This window comes from Microplitis mediator, chromosome 8, assembly GCF_029852145.1.
Source record: "Microplitis mediator isolate UGA2020A chromosome 8, iyMicMedi2.1, whole genome shotgun sequence".
NCBI classification, from domain to species: Eukaryota; Metazoa; Arthropoda; class Insecta; order Hymenoptera; family Braconidae; genus Microplitis; species Microplitis mediator.
Window position 1 is genome coordinate 253,391 of NC_079976.1, and position 19,615 is coordinate 273,005.

A 19,615-nucleotide genomic window follows, 5' to 3' on the forward strand; every position below is an offset into this window, starting at 1 on the left:
TTCATAACGTTATAATTTTTGTTATTATTCATTATCCATTTAAATATAAATACAAGTAATTTTATATTTTATGAATAAATAATTATTAAAGCCAAGAGCTATATTTGATCACAGTTATTATTTGGGACGCGTTACTGACACAACAATATGATGATAATATATATGGTGACGTACGTATCTAAAATTATTTTCAGTCTCAAAAGTCAAAGACAGTAAACAACGAGTATTAACAGTTTTATAAAAATCTAAAAGAGTATAAATAATGTAGGGGCGGGTGGGGCAGAGCGGCCCCCCTGAAATTTTGATCAAAAAAAAAATTTTTTTTTTTTCGCCTAATTACTATAAATCCGATATGTTTGCGCATTTTTATCCCTACGCATGACATTTGGGGCAAAATGGACAAGCCCAAAATTTTGAAAAAGTGATTTTTTCATATTTTTATCGTCAAATTAAAAAAAAATTATTATAATTCCACATTTCTAGCCCTACGCATAACACCTGGGGCAAAATGGACCAGCTGAAACTTTCGAAAAAATTATTTTTTTATATTTTTCGGCCGTTTCTCTATGTAAGAGGCAAATTTGGTCACTAAAAATTTATAAAAATTAAATTTTTTTTTTTAGTTGATAAATTTTTGAAATAAAGTAAAATTATAGAATTGATTTTTTTTTTTTTATTAAATAACAATTAGTAATTAAGGTAATCGAGAGTAAACGATTTATTACATTTTAAAAAATTTTTTTCGAGTAATATAAAACAAAAATAGATGTCAAGAGAAAGGAACACATTCTCAATGATGAAAACAATTTAAAAAAAAAAAAGAAAAAAAAATTTTTTTATCACTTTTTGGAGGGGGGCCGCTCTGCCCCACAAAAAAAAATTTTTTTTCAGAATTTCGGCAAAATCTCCATAAATTTGTTCGAAATAGGACAAAAGTAAAGTGATCTTATGGTTGAAAGCCACAAAAAGTAATAATTGGCTTAGGGGGGCCGCTCTGCCCCACCCTCCCCTATATTTAAAGTTTAAGAGACGAGAAATATTCAGTCAGATTTCTATACTGTATACTTAAATATCTTTTGTTCTCTTAGATTTACTGAGTAAACAAAACTGCTAAATTAAATCTCTGTAGATTTAATAATATATAAATATAGGTACAGATGTCATGTTGTATAAGGTTGAGGATAAAAAGGTGGCGGTAGTGCAGTAGCAGAGAATTAAAGCTCACTAGCTGCTGGATGGAAGAAGAAAATCCGCGTGGCTTTATGTAACGCGATATACCCACACCCACACACACACACTCACAGTGTTAACATTTTGAAAAGGGTAGCAAAAGGAAAATGTCGAGGATCAACTCGATGAAATTTACTCACTCGCTCTTTCGGGATCCCGACGTTTCTCGTTTGCACTCATGTAAGTTTATGTAAAGTGTGTGTTTAAGTTTACCAGTAGGTATAGTATACACGCGAGGACTCGAGTGGATGTGAAATGAAAAAGATGACGGGCGGAAGGGAACAGAGGGCAGAACAGAGAGCAAAAGAGCCTGGAAGCACAAAAGTATGAAATCTCAAATGCTCTTGACGTAACTTGATTTTCACCATCTGAGTTACCATTGCCATTTCTTAATTCTCAACTGGAATTCATCTTTCGCACGCAAGCGCAAACGTTTCACTTTTTATCTATATTATTGTTGTGTGAATTGTGTTTATTTTTATCATGTCTTTAGCTAATGAAATTCGGAAAAGAGGCTTCAAGTCACAATCTCTTAGACTTTTTATTCACACCGTTGGCTTATCAGGTTTTTAAGTATAAATTAATATTATAAACGGAAATTAAAGATTCACGTTCCAGATAGATAAAAAATAATCAACTATAGATAATAACAAATGAAAATGAAAATGGCAAATAACCGTATAATGAAGAAATTTTAATCGAAAGGGAACGGAAAATAACGTAACAGAAATTAAAATCGATATTTTATAATTACAAGTACACTTCGTTGTTCCTTACAACGACGACGACAACGACGACGACGATGAGGCAGACGCTGAGGATACCGAGAAGGTTTTACAGCCCATCGCTTTAAAGAGAGCTCTTTAATTTAAGAAATACCTGACGCCTACAGTATTAACGCCGAAAATTGATTAAATAACTCCCAGATTATCACACGAGTAATAAAATAATAATTAAATTAATTTTACCGCGACAATAAAAAAATTGATCTCTTTAATTAATATTTAATTATGAGTTAAATGGTGTAGGTGGATAATTTTGTTAATTTTGTTAATTAAATATCACAGGAATTTTAGTGTGTGGAGGATAAGGTCATTTTTGAGAGAGGTACTTTTGTTACTTTGAAAAAAAGTCAAAGGAGAGGTCGAGTGAGCTTTGTGAGAATGTTTAAGACTGCACTTAAACTCCTTAACACTCGGCACGAGTTAAATTCATTCTGTCTATTTAAAAAAAGAATAAAATTTCTGACATTATCATGAGTCCGTACCGGAAAAATTAAACTCCTTTGTCGCGTACTGCGCTTCACATTAACTGACGGACTCTTGGCTTTTCTTTTTTTTCTAATTCTATATATAAAAAAAAAGTAGGCACAGATATATGCATTTAGGTCTTTTGTCGCACTGCAGGTTGAGCAATTGAAATGTGAGTCCTTTGACGTAAAAAAAAAAAAAAAAAAAAAAAAAACCAAGTAAAAAATAGTAAAAATAGTAAGTTACCTTTTGAGCCGGCTTTGTATTATGTCCCATATAATTTTAACGTAAATGAGGGTTTAATTAACTTTATATTGTATGAAATTAAAGCACCCAATTAATTCTGTACCTTGATCAATATTCAAATTAACATTTTTTTTATTTTTTAACCGGATAAAATATCTAGAACGTCATTTACATTGATCCCTAGACTTTCAATGGCTGTTTTATTAAACAATTAAAATTAAAATTCATTCACTCTATTGAGATAATAATAAATAAACATACATAGATATAATGTCAACATTAATAAATTGAAATTTGAATTTCAGCCAATAAAATTTAAAATAAAACATGCAATTAAAACTTGTCAATTACAATTGAATATTATTATACATCATTTGTGTATAATAAACAACAGCACTCTGTTATATTATAATGATGTAATTAAATCAATTTACTTTTGTATTTACCGTTTAAATAAACGCGTATAATTACCCGCAACATCATTAACCTTTTTATAATTTTTAAAAAATTAAAACCAGTACATAGATATATACGTATACACGTAAATTTAGTTGCGCGTAAAGCGAATTATTTTTCAAGCAACCGTATCATCATTAAATAAACGTTAACTCTCAAAATAACGCTATTAATAATTTTTCTCATTAGCATTAACGTTTCATCGATATTCCAGTAGACTTGTTCATTACCGAAGACTCTTCATGGACTCATTAACGCTATCACGTTTTCGCAAGCCCGAGAGCTTAAAAAATTTTTTCCTTGTACGGAAATTGACTTAAAAAAAAAAAGAGATTGAGTATTTAGGGTAATTTAAGTATTTTTAAGTAATTGCTTGTAAAAAATTTCGGTGACGGAACCAAGGAACGAACGAGTAATAATAAATTTCTGCAAATTAATGTTTTAATTTAATTTCAAAAACTAAACAAATTTTTTTTTTTTTTTTTTTTTTTGTTAAATTAAGAATTCGAGGAAGCTAAGGATTAAAATTGATGTATGTGTATTTATTTATGTGTTTAGATAGACGAGAAAACAAAAATAAAAGTAAAAAAGCGCCAAGCTGGTAGAAGAAGCCAAAAAGCTTGAGGTTATATAAACATTGGACTTTTCTCTATTCATTCGAGGCAGGCCCAAAAACCAGGATTAAACAAACAAATTCCTCTCATATTATACTGCTGCACATACATTTATACATAAATATAGCTTTCATATAAATTCAACTGTGACTTTATTACACCAAGTTTATTACCCAAGCATAACAAATCTCATTGGGGAAAATAATTAATTAAAGAGATTACAGATAAAAGTTATTTCAAGTACTTTTTTTTTTGTTCGTTCACTAATTGATTAATTTGAATTTTTAAAACTTGTTTCCCTAATGATTATTAATTTCTACTAAATGATAACTGATTATTTATTTAAAATAATAAAATAAATAATTGCAATTGAAAATAAATATGATAAATTTTTGAATGGTAATTAAAAGATAAAAATGTTTTGAAATTTAAAATAGGAAATGAGGATACTATAATGATAATATTTAAGCAGAAAAGATTGACGTAGTTAATTGTAATCGAGCGAGCGTTATATCCGAGAGAGAGAGAGAGAATGTATATAGTGAGAAGTTTTAAAGACGGTGGATGTCTTGAATGATACCCGCGGCTCTTTGCCAAGGTACTGAGCCAAAGGTAGATGAGGATGAGGTGAATAAGGTAGGCTAAATGGAATAGGATGGGATGGCTCGGGAATATAGTAGGAAGTTGGGAAATACGCGAAAGCTCAGCCAACGGCGATAGTCACTTCTACTACTACTACCTCTACTACTTATACTTCTAACAGAGAGGAGAGAAGAGAATTGAGACCGCGGAGAGCTTTGTCAGGGGGTGGTAGTTGCACGCTCGACGAAAGTGTATCCCTTGAATAATGAATACCGGCAGAGTGAACGGCATGAACACCACCACCACCAGGTGGACGCAGGTGCAGCGATACACGCCTCGAGGTACACTTTACTGCAGTACCACACCGCTAAGATACTACACTGCTAGACTTGACTCATACCATCAGCAAACCACACCAGTATTTCGTTGAAAGAAAAAAAAATAGTCCAAGTCTTGGACTACCTCGACGTCAACTCTAAGCTTAGGTTTTTATTTTACCACTGTGTGGTTTACTTCGTGACATCTTCATCTCTCTCGGTTTTTTATATTTTTTTTTTTTATTTTCATCTGCTCTTCTCGCTCTCACTTACTTTTACGAATTTTATTTTTTTTATGTCTATTGCGCTTTGTCTTACTGTCCGGAGCTGTTGTCTGGATGCTCGAATATACGAGTAAAGCTTCACCCTCATCTAGAGTCAATTTCGAGGCTGGCTGAATCCAGCTAAATATTTTCCGTAACGTGATCTTGGTGCTAACGGCGCGCAATACATACTTTTACACCAATTTTATTTTATTTATTTATTTTTCCGGGATCTATTTTGTAAACAAAGGATGTAAAGCAATCTACGTCGAGATTGTGTTTCAAGAAGGATAAAATTTAAAAAAAATGTAATTTTAGTTTTTAGATATAAATAAAAGTTAAAAGGTACCTACTATATGTATTTATTTTTGTTTCAGCGTATCAAAAGTAAATTTAAAAACATCAATACAAAAGTTTCTATTAAATAACAATTGTGCCAAGTGTGTCTTTTGGCAAAAGTATTTCTAGGTAAAAAAAAAAAACTCGGAAAAAAACAACAAAGAACTCAATAACTCGAAAATAATAAAACAATAATAAAAAAAAGCGGAAAGAAAAAAAAATTATGACAACACGTGTGACCGCAATCCGCACGAGACACTAACAAACATAAAGAAAAATTTTTATCATCTTATTTTTTATTGTTTTTCATTTTATTATTATTTCTTATTTTATTTCCACTTGTTTTTTGGTCATTTTATAAAATAAAATAAAAATTTTATGATCATCAAAAAAAAAATCTATTTTATAAAGACTGAGATTATTAACACACCAGTAATCCACTCGGTATTTACAGCATTCCGCTTCATCACCGACAATATCGCTCCAAGTGTTCATGACCACTGGCATTTTTTTTTTTTTTTTTTTACCAAAATTTAAAGTAGCTCAGTTATTTCTGTTATAGAAAGCTTCTTCGAGCGACTTTAAATCGATGAATGGACAAAACGCATGACAGTATAAAAGTGGTGAAAATTGAACAAGTAGCAAAAGAAGATAAAGAAGAAGATGGAAAAGGAGAAGCAGTTTGGATAAAAAATGGAAAAATAAGAGGCACTTCCATTCAGTAAATTTCATCCGATAGGTAAATATTGACAATTCTTGGCCTATATATCGAGTCAAATAATATCGTTGAAGATGCTGAGGAGAAGAAAATCTCCAGTGTGCTGAAGAATCCCAAGAAAGTATCGGGGGTGAAGAAAGTGAAGAAGAGAAGGTGGGGGAGGAGGAAAAGGCTATGAGCAATGAGACATTGGTACTTTTTGAGATGGTATATGCAGAGAGAAGTTGGAAAAAGGATTTGGCCCTATGCCAGGCCTGTTGAACGCCACGCCCTCTCTCGGGTGGAAAAAAATTTTTTTTATTCGACAAATACATGTACTGGATGAAAAATTGTGGGGATGATTTCTGGGGATATCGAGTGACAATCGAATCCAGTTGTTAGGATTGCTCTATTGTCGTAGAGGTTATTCACCTTGTATTATTTTATTTTTTACTTTTTTTTTGCTAGCTTTAAATTTATTTTAAAGCCAAAGTAGCGTCGAGCTGGAATTTGATGCTTAAGAAAATGGATGGGTGAGATATGGGAAATGTTGTTTTGATTCTCGGGTGCAAAATAGATACTAAAAATGGATGGGGATGATAAATTGTGTATCGGAGGTTCACAAATAGGGAAATAGGAAGGGTTTTGTGTAGTAAAAGGTTATTCATAAGTAAGTTCTGCAAGAAAGTCTAGGAAACTAGTTGGCGACTAGAGAGCACAGTAACTTGGATGACCTGGAACAACGTTGGTAAGCTCAGAGTCTAGAGAGAACGAGATGATAAATCTACGTCTTCCGGAAAGGGATGATTTGGCTCGCATTCAACCCACCGGAATCTATCTATATCTATATCTGTATAGAAATATCATATAATCTTACTCCATATTCACTTCCTAGCCGGTCTCTAACACAAACAAATGGCCAAATCCGGCGCTTGACCATCCGTGCATAAGACAATGTGTTTTCTCTATGTTAGTCTATGGTAAACTACTTCAACACCTACCAACTTTACGATAATTAAATAAACGTATTTGCTGCTATACCGCGGGTGTGCTAAATACTTTACTAATGGACCTACCCAACTACTGTTTCCACTCAATTTAATTAAAAAATATTATAAAATATTTAAAAGTTTTAGATCGTGAATTAATACCATGCTATTTAACTATTTAAAGTTTTTTAGCTCGATAACTTATCAATTAATATTTATAAGTTATTTGTTTAAATAATATAGAATATTCCGGCGGAAGTAAGATGTTTAAAAAATGTCGAGGACAAAATAAAGTTAAGTTTAAAAGTAATGAATGAATGAACGAGTGAAGAAATAAAAATAAATATAAAGTGTATGAATAAAGAAAAATATACCGGAAGAAAATAATTACAACGTTGGTCGCGCTATCGGTATTTATCGCGATCGATAAATTACACCAGGCTGGCGTGCTTGACGCCTTACAGCCACTCACTCAGATAAAACTCCTCGATTGTGCCGTTCAAATGGTGTCTAAGTCTTACTATTTCACGACACAATATATATCCCTATCCCTACTACACTATTTTCCCTCTCACCGCTTCTTTCGCAAATTTTTTTCTTATCTACTTTCATTATTATTTTTTTTCATTTTTTTTTTTTAGTCTCTATTTTGTAAATTATTTCATCGTGATAATTTCACTGGTCTAATCGCAAAATGGTTTTCCAGCAAGTCCTTCCTCTTTTAGTAGGTACATACATGTGAGTGCGCTTTTGCTCGCACGATTTCAGATAGCAAAAGGTCAAAGCGAACAAAAAAAAATAATAATAATAATAGTACGAAAATTGTAAAAAAAACAAAATATTGAAATTTATTTCATTAATATATATATAATTTTTTTTACTTTAAATTAATGCCATACGTCAAAAAAGTATCAACACAGAAACGCAATTTTAATTTTTAAAAAATTCATGACATTGATTTATAACAAAACAAAAAAACGTTAAAATCGATGTGAAAAAATAATGACAGACAGTTTTGTGTATTTTTTTATTATTATTTTATTTTATTTTGTATGAAACATGAACACATTTAGATGATATATTTTTTTAGTCTGATGTGGATATCATGTTCAGCCTAAATATGGATTCATATCCTCGCTGTGAGCTGTGAAAAAAGGTATAACGTACACATATACAGGGAGATGAATAGGTGAAGGGGGCTATAGGGGGATGAATAAAAGATGGGGATGAGGATAAAGTATAGCTGTATGTTTTGAGACCACGTGTAAGCGCACTGACTGCGTGTGAGCCGGCTCCCTGCTACTGCAGCCTCGCGTGACTCGGATTTTCTATCCGACTTGCTGTATATATATATGTACTAAAGTATGAGCATTTATTTTTATATATATATGTTTTTTGTATTTAGTTTCTTTGACTACGATATTGGTTGCTTGAATTCAGGGTACAGGTTATCCTTTATCGCTTTTTCCGATACTAGTCGCGTGTGTCAGTATACATCGTATGATTTTTTTTTATTTTTTTTTTTTGGTTGAAAAAAATCAGATACTCTTTAGCTTTACAATAATTAATTTTGAATAATTATGAAAATTGAATTTATGAGGAAATTTATATTATATTATATATAGACGATATTAATCGCGTGATTGATCGCATCATCAACATGAGCGGCATTAGGTAACAAGCCGAATTATCTGTGTCGACGAACCTTCCACTAATAATAGCTAGTGTCGCGTGTAAAGTCCGGTATTTACCGCGCGTCTCATTTACCACGTCGTACTATGGTGTGGTTCATCATCCTTCAGTTCGAGCCCCCCTTCCACCCTGATAACCCCCAGCTTTTGTGATATCTGTCCTCCTGCTGCTCGACTCACCACTTGCCTTATCACCAGATCTGGTTAATATTTTGACAATGCGTTCAATGACGTCGCCCAACATGTGATTACACACTTGTTTTAATCCCCATTCTCTGTTTACCGCTCAATTATTTACACTGATATACTATTATAATCCCATGATACGTTCATTACATTTATTTAAAATAATTCGTTGGAAGACTTGTTCAATCACAAAACAAAGAAAAAAAATAACAAATAAAAATAGCTGCATGATCCCGGTGCGAAATACAAAGCTGGGGATTATCAAAGGGTAGTAAAGAGTGTAAAGGGTGATAGTGGTGGTGGGTGTAAGTAGTAGTAGTCCCTATCCCATCTGACACCTCGGCAGTATCTAGCCTGGCGTTTAATGGCGAGCCCGCATGCGCCAATACGGCCTCACCCAAATTCCGTTAACTACTTTTCTGTTTGTATGACGTCATCAGTCCTCACTACTTATTCTAGCTGCTGGTGGTGCTGGTGCTACTGGTGAATGCACACACGCGAAATTTTAGATGGAAAATACCGTCCGTCGTATTTTTGGTTAAATGAAAAAAAATATATCAAGTTAAATTACTAAATTTATTACTACATTTCCGGGTTATATTATTTTTCGTTCACCGTGATGAAAGAAAAAACAAAAATAAAATATTATTTATTACGTTTATTTTTACGAGCAACGTTTTTTTTTTTTTTAATAATTTTTTTTTCTTATATTTGACAGAATGACGAGAATTTTCATAGTACGTCGATAAGTTTTTTTTTTTTTTTTTTTTCGATTGTTTTTACTGTTGACTATTTTTAAATAGTATCGAAAAAAAAAAAAATTTATAGAAACAAAGAAAAAAAAGACTTTTCGATGGTGAATGCATGTAATAAATTTTATTCCAGAAGATTGACACGTTAGTTTACTGTTGTTATTATTATTTTTAGTTGGATTGAAAACCTACTCGGAAAAGAAAAATTGAGTAGTGGGAAAGCGAGAGGTGAAATGATGGCATTGGCAACACAACATGCACAACATGTAAAGAGAGTTCTCCATCGAGGTGGTTTCTCTTTTCGACACGTGCATATCCCACGTCGTTTCCGGCAATCCCCCACAATCGTCGGGCTATTGTGCTCTACGAACGTACGTTAAATCGCGGTATGCACAGCTCACAGAATCTTTTTCCCGACCAACACCAATGGGAACTGCATCAGCGATATTTGAGGTTTTCTCAATACAACAAAAAGAGGACCAACTAGAAAATAAAGCTCAATAAAAAAATAAAGTGCAAAAATCAAGAGAAATTCATATAAAAAATCGTGAGAAGAGGGGAAAAAAAAGGAGAAGACAGAAAAAAATAAAAATAAAGAGTAAAAGAAAAACTTGGTAAAATTTTGCATATGCATTTCCTTTTGCGATTACAGAGTGACGAGAAAAAAGACCTGGTACTTTATCGAAAATTTCATGCACTTTTTTATTATGTATATATGTTACTGTTTTTTTTTTTTTATTTTTTTATTATATAATGGAGAAAAGAATTTCCGAATATGCCGCAAAGAGATTGTAATAAAATAAAAGTTGAGTGCGCCATATGAAAGTATCGAACAACTTACTATCTAAAGATATTATACGCATATCCAACCATTTTTATTTAAAATCTAAAAGTATCAATAGTCATACTAAAAAGAGTAACTCTGCATAAAATCTAAATTCAAGACTTTAATGCTCTTGAAATATATATCCATATATTTTTATAAATTCCTGGTGTTGGTTAAATAACCTTAACATTAATCTTTGATGTGTTACAAAACTTAATCCAAAAATAAGATTTTGATTAATAGGTTCGTATTAACCTTGAAAGTTAAATCTTAATATAGAATTTATAAATATAATCAAATAAAGTATCGAATGATTAACTTTTTTAAGGCTTTATATCTGATTAATTTAATTTCTGCACAAGGTCTTTTATCGATTCCGTCATAATAAAAAGAAGAAAAAAATAACAACAACAATAAAGTAAACGATATATTATCGGAAGAGTTGACAGCATGTTGAAATGAATGATTCAGTCTTGGAAAGAACTTTTAAATAAAATAAATTTGTAAAAGGCTCGAGTTTACAGACAATCAGTCGGCATTTACATCCTTGCAAACAAAAACAAAACACATAGTCATTAAAATTACACACTTGCACAAATTGACGCACACATTGGGACATGAATTTGCATGTTACACAAATATCCGCGTATGTATAAATTACTCAGCCACATGTTGAGTCGTAAATGTTGAATAGACTTTGAATATACGATATTGTAGCTCTGTAAAGGAAATGGGTGGCACAGTGCGACTAGCAACAGCAGTTGTAGAAACAGGAGGAATAGAAGCAGTACCAGCAACCACGAAACCTGATAAGTCTTGCGACAGTGAAGTTGCCAATCCAGTTGGAATTTACCTACTGAATTTCAAGATAAACTAAAAGCACAGTCATGACACGTTTAGCGTTATATCTACGAATTAACTATAATATATAGATAGAAGATATGTGTATACAGATATAGGAAGAGATTCAGAGACTGATGGAGCAGCAGCATTGGCATTGCCAGTCAGTGAAACTAGACGATAGATAACTAGAACTTGAGTTGGAATTTAATGACAATGAGCTATTCGTAGCAGCCAAATGTCATCAATGTGGGATCCTCCGAGTGCATCAATCGACAGTACATCACTACGGATATCTATTGAATACGCTCAAGATTGTAGAATCAAGATGCTGATTGTGAATTATTTGAGAGAGATGATCTTATAATAATAACTTTACAGTTCGAGATTCGATGCTTCAATATTCTACTCTAATTGTAGGAAATAACAATTTCCTTCTTGGATCCTTGGATTTACTATATTATAGATTGACAATTGATCCTAATTGGCTAAAATAAAATAATTTTATCTGGTTTAACAGCCGTATATCAGCTGTAAACTTGGATATCCCTTATTTAATCAACATGAGGATCAATGACGTTTAACAATAAACCCCAATGATTGCCATTGAAAAAGGATAATATGTAATGGACATGTGAAGGCGTTGAGAATTCCCTGGATGGTGATCAGTTGGTAGCTTGACGGCCAGTACTCTTCGGCTACTCTACAACGTTATATTCTCAGATCAAAAGAGAAAAAAAAAATGAAAAGGTGAAGAAAAAAGTATCCCCATTAGACGAAGAACAAAAAATAGTTGAGATTGGCTAGCACGTACCGACGCGCAACGTTGACCAAGATCAATAGGTAGGCCACAAGCTATCCCAGGCCGCGACACGACCAGAGATTCTGTCTCTTTCATTTCCACCAGCTACTACCTCACTTATACACACACACACATACATATACACATTACCTCTCTACCCACAGCTGGTATATCTTTCTCCGTTTTACCATGTCCCACGTTGATCTGTAGCGCAAGCGCGAAACTTTGCACGTACTCATCGTACTGAGGGGGTGCACACCATACCACACTACACCACACCATTATCCATACACAGTGTGTAGACCGGCAATGTAGTTAGGGTTCTCTCACAAGCTTGTAAGCGATTGAAGCCGTGAAGAGGTGAAGAAACAAGAAGAAGAAAAAGAAGAAGAGAAAGAAGAAGTAGAAGATAGAAAAGGAGGATGATACTCAGCTACTGGTCCTCTGGTGGCATTGGTGCTGATGCTGGCGCTGGTGCTGGCAGAACTTGAGGTGGAGATGGAAATAGAGATAGTGTTGAATGTGAGGAGGGTACTCAAGAGTATTTGTGGATAGCATGTTTCCAGCTGGTACACTCTCTTGGGTTCACCGGCCCTTTTACAATTCCAACCTACATGAGATACTAACATCTGAGTATCGGACCCGGATACTTTACCCCTCAAAATACGATTCATTCAATTCTTTAGATCGAGTTTACTGTACTACATTGGGGATTTGCTGGATAATTCTCATTAACGGAAATCCAAAAACCATAACAACATTAACTAATCGGAATATCCATCTCTAAGCTGGATGTTATGGAGAACATTTCAATACGATAACCCGGGTTAACCTAGCCTCTCCTCAGAACACATGTGCACCCCCAAATACACATAATCCAGTGACACGTTGACAAGTGTGTGAGCCACTTGGGATTGGTTAACTAACCCAACGGACAATGTCCAATGTTCCTTGCAGGATGATAACGCGCCGCTTGGGGTATATATCTATATTTGCCACGGAATATTAGGTGTTAGCAACCGGGATCGGCGATTCATCTGCATATGATAGCCGACAAACATATACTCATAGTATACATACTGCTATAGAAATATCCGGTTACTAAAATGGCCGACGGAAAGCTTCTGCTGCGAGAGATCTGGCTCTATTGAGTTACATCAATTACATTGCTTTTGCCCTTTAAACATTTCCTTTGGCGTGTCACTTACACACAATCAAACAAACCGATATATACAGGTACACTTTATAGCACACAAGCTTTTCGGCTCCACTGGGTGGATGTAAACTCAAGCCAATTGAATCTGTTACTTGGATGCAGCAATTTCGCGGGCAATCGTTTGCCGTCGTGGTTTCAAGGTATTTTCTTTTATGAAGAGGTTACGGTTGATTGCATAGTCACGCAAACTAGAATTTAACTTTCCTACCAATTTTGTTACGGTGCTTGTTTGTTAGTTTTTATTTACTTATTTTCATTTTTTTTTTTTTTTTCGCTTTTGTTTTATTTCCTTCGGTGGTGGTGGTGGCGGATAGTTACCTTAAAAAAAAATAAAATAAAAAAGCAGTCTTTCATATTTGTTGGTCACAGCTGCCGCTGGCACTTTGTAAATAGATATAGTAACCTCAACGTGTATCCAGCATCAGCTATCATACACTCTTTTGTATAAGTAATTGAACATAAAAATGTCGATTCACGCGGAGTAAATTATTTAACTATTGTGAGTATTGACATGTGTGTATGTGAGTCTATATATGCATATATAACATAAACATGGAGATGTCCAAACGCATCCGGTGGATGAAAAGCATCTACATAAAAACGTCAAACCATCTCTGTGTGCGTTTATTGTCAAAGTTATGTGTACATACATGTATATAGATAGATATATATGCAGACACATGTGTGTCATTTCTCTTGTGTTATAACGTGCTCTCTATCTTGCATTTACGAGTGATGGTATATATGGAAGCCCACTATGTGTTAGGACGGATAGCCATGTATGGTTGGGTGAACGTGATGGCAGAGGATTAATTTGCTTCCAAAATATATATCGCTGTTATATACACACCAACACGACGGCTTTGAACTGGCTATTCATGCTTTGGATTATTATGATGATTATAATAACGACATCGACGATGATGGTGATGATGATGATGATTATGATGATAATAATGATAATCATAATAATAATAATGATGATAATAACGTATACAACATCGTGCAGTAAGTTGGATCTTGTGTAGATTATAATGTGCAAATGTTAGGTCAAATCGTGGTACTACAGGATCAGCAACATTTTCTAACTGTTGTTTTCTGGCTTTTTATTTTTTTATTTTTTGAGCATTTTATTTCTGGTACATGAAAAAAAAAAATATTATATTTTCAAACAGCCAAGTAGTTTTAACATTAAAGTGTCCATTAACGAAACGGAGCTAATGGGAATTTGGAGGTATGCAAATGGGGATTATTTAAAATACTTGGGTTTATTTTTAAGGAGGTGTTGTTTAGCTGCTAATATAATAATGATAATCAAATGTTATAAGCAAGTGTTGTTGTTTGGAATAATATTGTGGAACTACCGGGATAACTCGACTACACACTTGAGTATGCTGTAATCAACGTTGACACTTGAATTCAGCGGTTATTCCCCCGAGAGTTTAACGAGGTGTCTTATTCCTACAATTAAGTGTTTGCACACAATTGGCACTTATTACTTTAAGGACTCGTTTAAAGCAAACAAACTTTACTACAACTCACCGGGTATTTCAGCTGATGTGTGTGTGTTTAATATCAATTTTAATAATATCTATACCGTATTTTAATATTTATTTTATTATACTTATATTTAGTTTTAGTTTAAGTTTTATTTGTTCGGACTTTAGAGAGCACAAAGTTGGTTGCAGCACATAAACCCGATTTGTTACGACTCAAGCGAGCTTTAATAGCGCGCTCTGACGCTCCTTTGGTCTTCGACCCTCAAACTCACTCGAGCGGGAATAAACCTAAACACTGTCTCTACTTCCGCCGTCTAAAGTTAATGTCTATGTATTCGTGCTTATATATATACAAATGCATAAACAATGTGTGCGTGTATGTGTACATGTGATTTCTCAATGCAATGCAATGCAATGTGAATATATATATATATATAAGTTGGCATAGCTTGGCAAAGTACGAGCTGAACCCTTCTCTCTACTCTCTTGTGTGTTCTCTCTTCAGTAGACTGCTCGAACCAATTTTCGACGGACGATCGATCCTACAGGAGTTTACGTGCGATATAGAAGACGCCACGCCGGATGCATTGCACTATTCTCTCTTTCTCTTTCTCTTTCTCTTCTCTGTTTCTACACTCGACAAGGGGTTTTAGACTTTTAGAGGTCACAGAGAGAGATAGCGAGACGAGTAATATGAGACCGAGAGATATTGAAAGCAATTATGTTAGTAGCTTCAGGCCAAGTATCGGTCAATTTAACTTTTCCAAGTCGAAACTTTGAAATATGTTTTTTTGACTTTTATTTCACTTTTTTTATTTTTATATTTATATTTATTACTCGAGCTACGCTTTTTATTTATGAAAAAAATTTAATTACTGAATCATAAGCCCCAGAAATTTATTTACATTTAAATACACGAGGAAACGTGTCGTGCGAGTTGAAAAGCTCATACATCCAATGAATAGCTAATTTTTCTTTTTTTTTTTTTTTTTTTCTGTTTATCGCTCGCATGTTTTATGAAAAATAAAAGGATAAAATTGTATACTGTGTAAAGTTAAAATTAAATGTCTCTCAAACAAGGAGCCGATGAATGAAAAAGTTTCATTCAAGATTAATAATACTAAAGTTTTTTTTTGTAGTTAAAATTCAGCGGAAACACTAATCGCCGTTTGCTCATAAAAATTTAAAAAAGTTAATTTGTCGAAACTTGATATAAAATATAAACTTTTAATAAAACGATAGTACACAGCATATAACTTTTTTAATCACGTAAGTAGATGTTGTAGTAATAATCAAAGTTTGTTTCTTTTGACAAGCTAAAGCCCAACTCGATTTACTTGGTAGTTTAAAGAGAAGAGGGAAAGAGAAAGAGAAAGGAATTAAGTGAGTAAGTGAGAACAATGCTAAACAAATCTAAAACCCATCATACTCTCGATATTATTCAAAGTTAAATTTGATTTCGTGTGTTTTAATAAAATTGCCACTTTTTAAATTTAAACTCCCGCCATTAGTCTTGCATAACAGCTAAAAATTAATCTAATCTTGGAAAAGTTTAACCGTGCAATTTCATCCGGACGTATATGAATGAGAGTTACAATCACGCGGAATAAGTCTCAAGAAAAATTTACACTTCTGCAGAAGGAGGAATCTAGTAAGTTAGTTCTCGGGATATATAGAATCGATTCAAACTCTCTACTCTACTCTACTCTACTAAACTCTATTCTATTCTATTCTAGCTAACGGCTGGTTGGCTCGTTGGTTATATTACTGTTAAATTTATACATTCAACGGAATTAACGATCATCCGTTCCTCTTAATTTTCATTCTCTTACTCTCTTGACTGACCGATTGATCGACTGGCATTCACTGGAACCTGATGATACACCATTAAGCCACACACTGACATTAAATATAGTTATATAGATAAAGTAAAGAAGAAAGTACCAGCAGAGATTCGACGAAGCGACTTCCACCACTCCCTAAGGCGTTAGAGGTAAGCAAGATCGAGTTCCAAACGTTAAACGGTAAATTTTTGTGGATAGCTTCCAAGTAGACCAGCTGCCCCGATTAAAGTACCCAATTGACCCTTGCATCTGGGAAATCTGATATCATACCCCTAATACACTCTTCACGACAAGATATACATCTTTGACAAATATATTATATATATTTTATTTATTTTTTTCTTATCCGGCGTAAATCAATTGCTTGTGTGATCTTACCAACAAAAATAACAAATAATAACTATAAACAACACAACAATTCCCCGATGATTTAACATGCTGTAAATTTATTTTGAGAATCCGTAGCATCGGGTGAGGACATGAATTCTCGTGTGTGAGCGTATCACTGGGGATTCACTCTAATCTCAAAAGACTTTACTGTGCAGAATACGCCAAGATAAGATCTCAAATACTTTGAATATTTGCTGCATAAATCCTGTTAAGTTACATTTAAATTTTTAAATATTAACATTTATTGTAATTCGATAACAATAATAATGATAATGATGATAACGATATTTTTTTTTTCTTTCTTTTTTTTTTGGTTAATAACCAGTTGAAAGCACGTGTCGATAATGTCTGACTAAAGACACAGCAGTTTCCCTAGCACGTACACACACACAATGTGTATATGAGTGCGTGTCTGTGCGTAAGCGCGCGTGCCAGAGGATAGTGGCCCCGTAGTCGAAAGCAGGGCAAGGGTGGCAGCAGCCTCCGCTTGTTTACAGGCTGATGGTGGTATTGGTGATGACCGTAAGGGGAGAAATGAGTGCCGACAAAAGCGCTTGCGCGCACCACCACCAAAAGCTTTTGCAGCCAGCAAACTAGAGGAACAAAGACAACTGACGAAAGAGTAAGCGAGAGGGTTGAGGAAGTTTATTGTGGTGGGGACGTTGGCAGAAGATAGCACGTTATGCATAACAACAAGACAGAGGGAGCTGAGAAATTTTAGTAGCAGGGATAAACGGCGAATGGTGCGCGTGCTCGTTGCGCCGGCCGGGTTATCCGTGAGGGTCGCCACTCCCGAGCGCGGCGTAGCGCGGGTGCGACCGTCCGAGAGATGTCCAGTGAAAGGATCAAAGTGAAGAGGAGCGACCGGCAGACCGGCGGCGCCAAAAAGGCTCCGGATTCTTAGGAGAGGACCCCAACGAGGCCCTGCCGCGATAAGGGCCCCGATAACAATACCTTCCCTCCGGTCCCATTATTCCCCTTATTCCCGGTGTAACGTTTCCCCAGCAAATAAGAAAAACTTGTCGTCAAGAGAAATCGTTATAAATTCGTAGCAGCAGAGTACCAGCAGCACCAGCAGCAGTACCACCAGTAATTTGCTGCTTTTAAAATATATATATCTTCATAATTTGGGAGTGTGACATTAAAGTTTAAATAATAATAGTGACACACTGAGTTTTTATGGATTTATGGTAATTTTTTTTTTTCTCTTTTTTTTTTTAAATAATTAAATATTTTGTTGTTGTTGTTGTTGTTATTGACAAGTGCGCGCGTGGTGTTGTATTACAAGTGTTGATAATAAAAGTATAAAATATAAAGCTTCTGGTGAGCTAGAAAGAAGGAGTAGCTCTGGCAATAGTCAGCAAGGAGCCAACTTCCCGTGACTGGGAAGTAGGCATCCTTAGGGATTCAACGACGGTTGTGGAGGACTTGGTTGTGTCATCTACGGCGACTACCATCATCCAGGAGCTGGTGGTAGTTGTACAGTATAGGACTATAAAAAATAAAAAAATTTGTGCTGGTGATAAAGAGGAAAGCGGTGACGGAGGTGGAGGAGGAAAAGAACGAACGCTTGAGGGTGGTTGATGATATGATACTACTGGTTGATGGTTAAAGCCTGGCACTAAAGTGCTTTCCAAGTGTTTTGCTGAACCAACAACATCATCATCATCATCGTCAACAAAAACACCAACAACAACAGCAACAGTAACTGCAACAACAACAACTGAAGCAGTATCAGCATCAGCAGCAGCAGCATAAAAGCTTCAAAAGAGGCTCTAGTGATTTATATTTATAAATAAAGGGCAAGATAGACAGGAAGTAACAATGAAGTCTTATGCACCAACAGCATCGACCTCGTGGAGGAGCCTCACACTTTTAGCAATCACCGTCGCTCTTCTACCCACCTTACACCACTCGCTCTTCGTGCAAGCCGCGTAAGTAATTTAACATAAATTTATGTCAGTTAGCTTTATTGTTTACGACAAGTTCAGTGAGTCATATGTTTTATAGTTGAGACACGTTGACAGGTTGTTGTTGTCGGTTAAATAGTTTGTGCTGTCGCTGTTATTGTTAGAGTAGGAGAAATTGTTTAGTAAAGTTATCCAGTCTGACAGGAGAACTTGAGCAATTCACGTTAAAGTCGTTGATAAATAGACGAGTTCTGATGCCATTGGTTAAAGTTTTCTCCTAATGAGAAAATCAAACATCGACCGCGGCAAACCGTTACGCGATAATTTCCCTTAGTTGTATAAACTGTTTTCGTAAACTTTGCTCCTAACCCTGTTAATCCTCTTGACTGACACCTAAGATGAATATGTTTGATTGTCATATTTTAGTATCCTAATACCTCAAAGCTAACTCTGGCTCTGCCAACTTAAGGCCAACTGTCAACTGAACGTTTGATCAGCTACACATATATCTGCATATATGTATATCTATAATTATAGGGAGCTTACACGTGGATCTGGCGTCAGAGAGTATTGTGTGCTTTTGCGGTTCCCAGTGGTGTCAATGATCCCACCACTAACTAACGCAACTAGAGGGTCCTTTGCCTGTACATTGATTGACGTGGATAGGCTACCATGT

The 19,615-nt window shown here is 34.6% G+C and overlaps 1 protein-coding gene and 1 long non-coding RNA gene across 19 annotated transcripts in view; one reads left to right on the forward strand and one right to left on the reverse strand.

The window, feature by feature from the left end:
- Nucleotides 1–19,615, reverse strand: part of LOC130673039 (uncharacterized) — a 154,905-nt gene that overhangs the window by 49,767 nt on the left and 85,523 nt on the right. The gene's annotated exons all lie outside the window — the stretch shown is intronic.
- LOC130673034 (gamma-aminobutyric acid receptor subunit beta) overlaps nt 17,804–19,615 on the forward strand; it is an 81,007-nt gene continuing 79,195 nt past the window's right edge. For 7 of the 17 annotated variants that reach the window (XM_057477893.1, XM_057477907.1, XM_057477896.1 and 4 more), the window contains exon 1: nt 17,805–18,963. In XM_057477893.1, coding sequence (XP_057333876.1) covers nt 18,854–18,963 — 110 coding nt within the window. In that variant the 5' untranslated portion in view covers nt 17,805–18,853. Of the gene's footprint in view, nt 18,964–19,615 lie in introns of all 17 variants that reach the window. The other 10 variants (XM_057477892.1, XM_057477900.1, XM_057477897.1 and 7 more) reach the window with 3 other exon arrangements.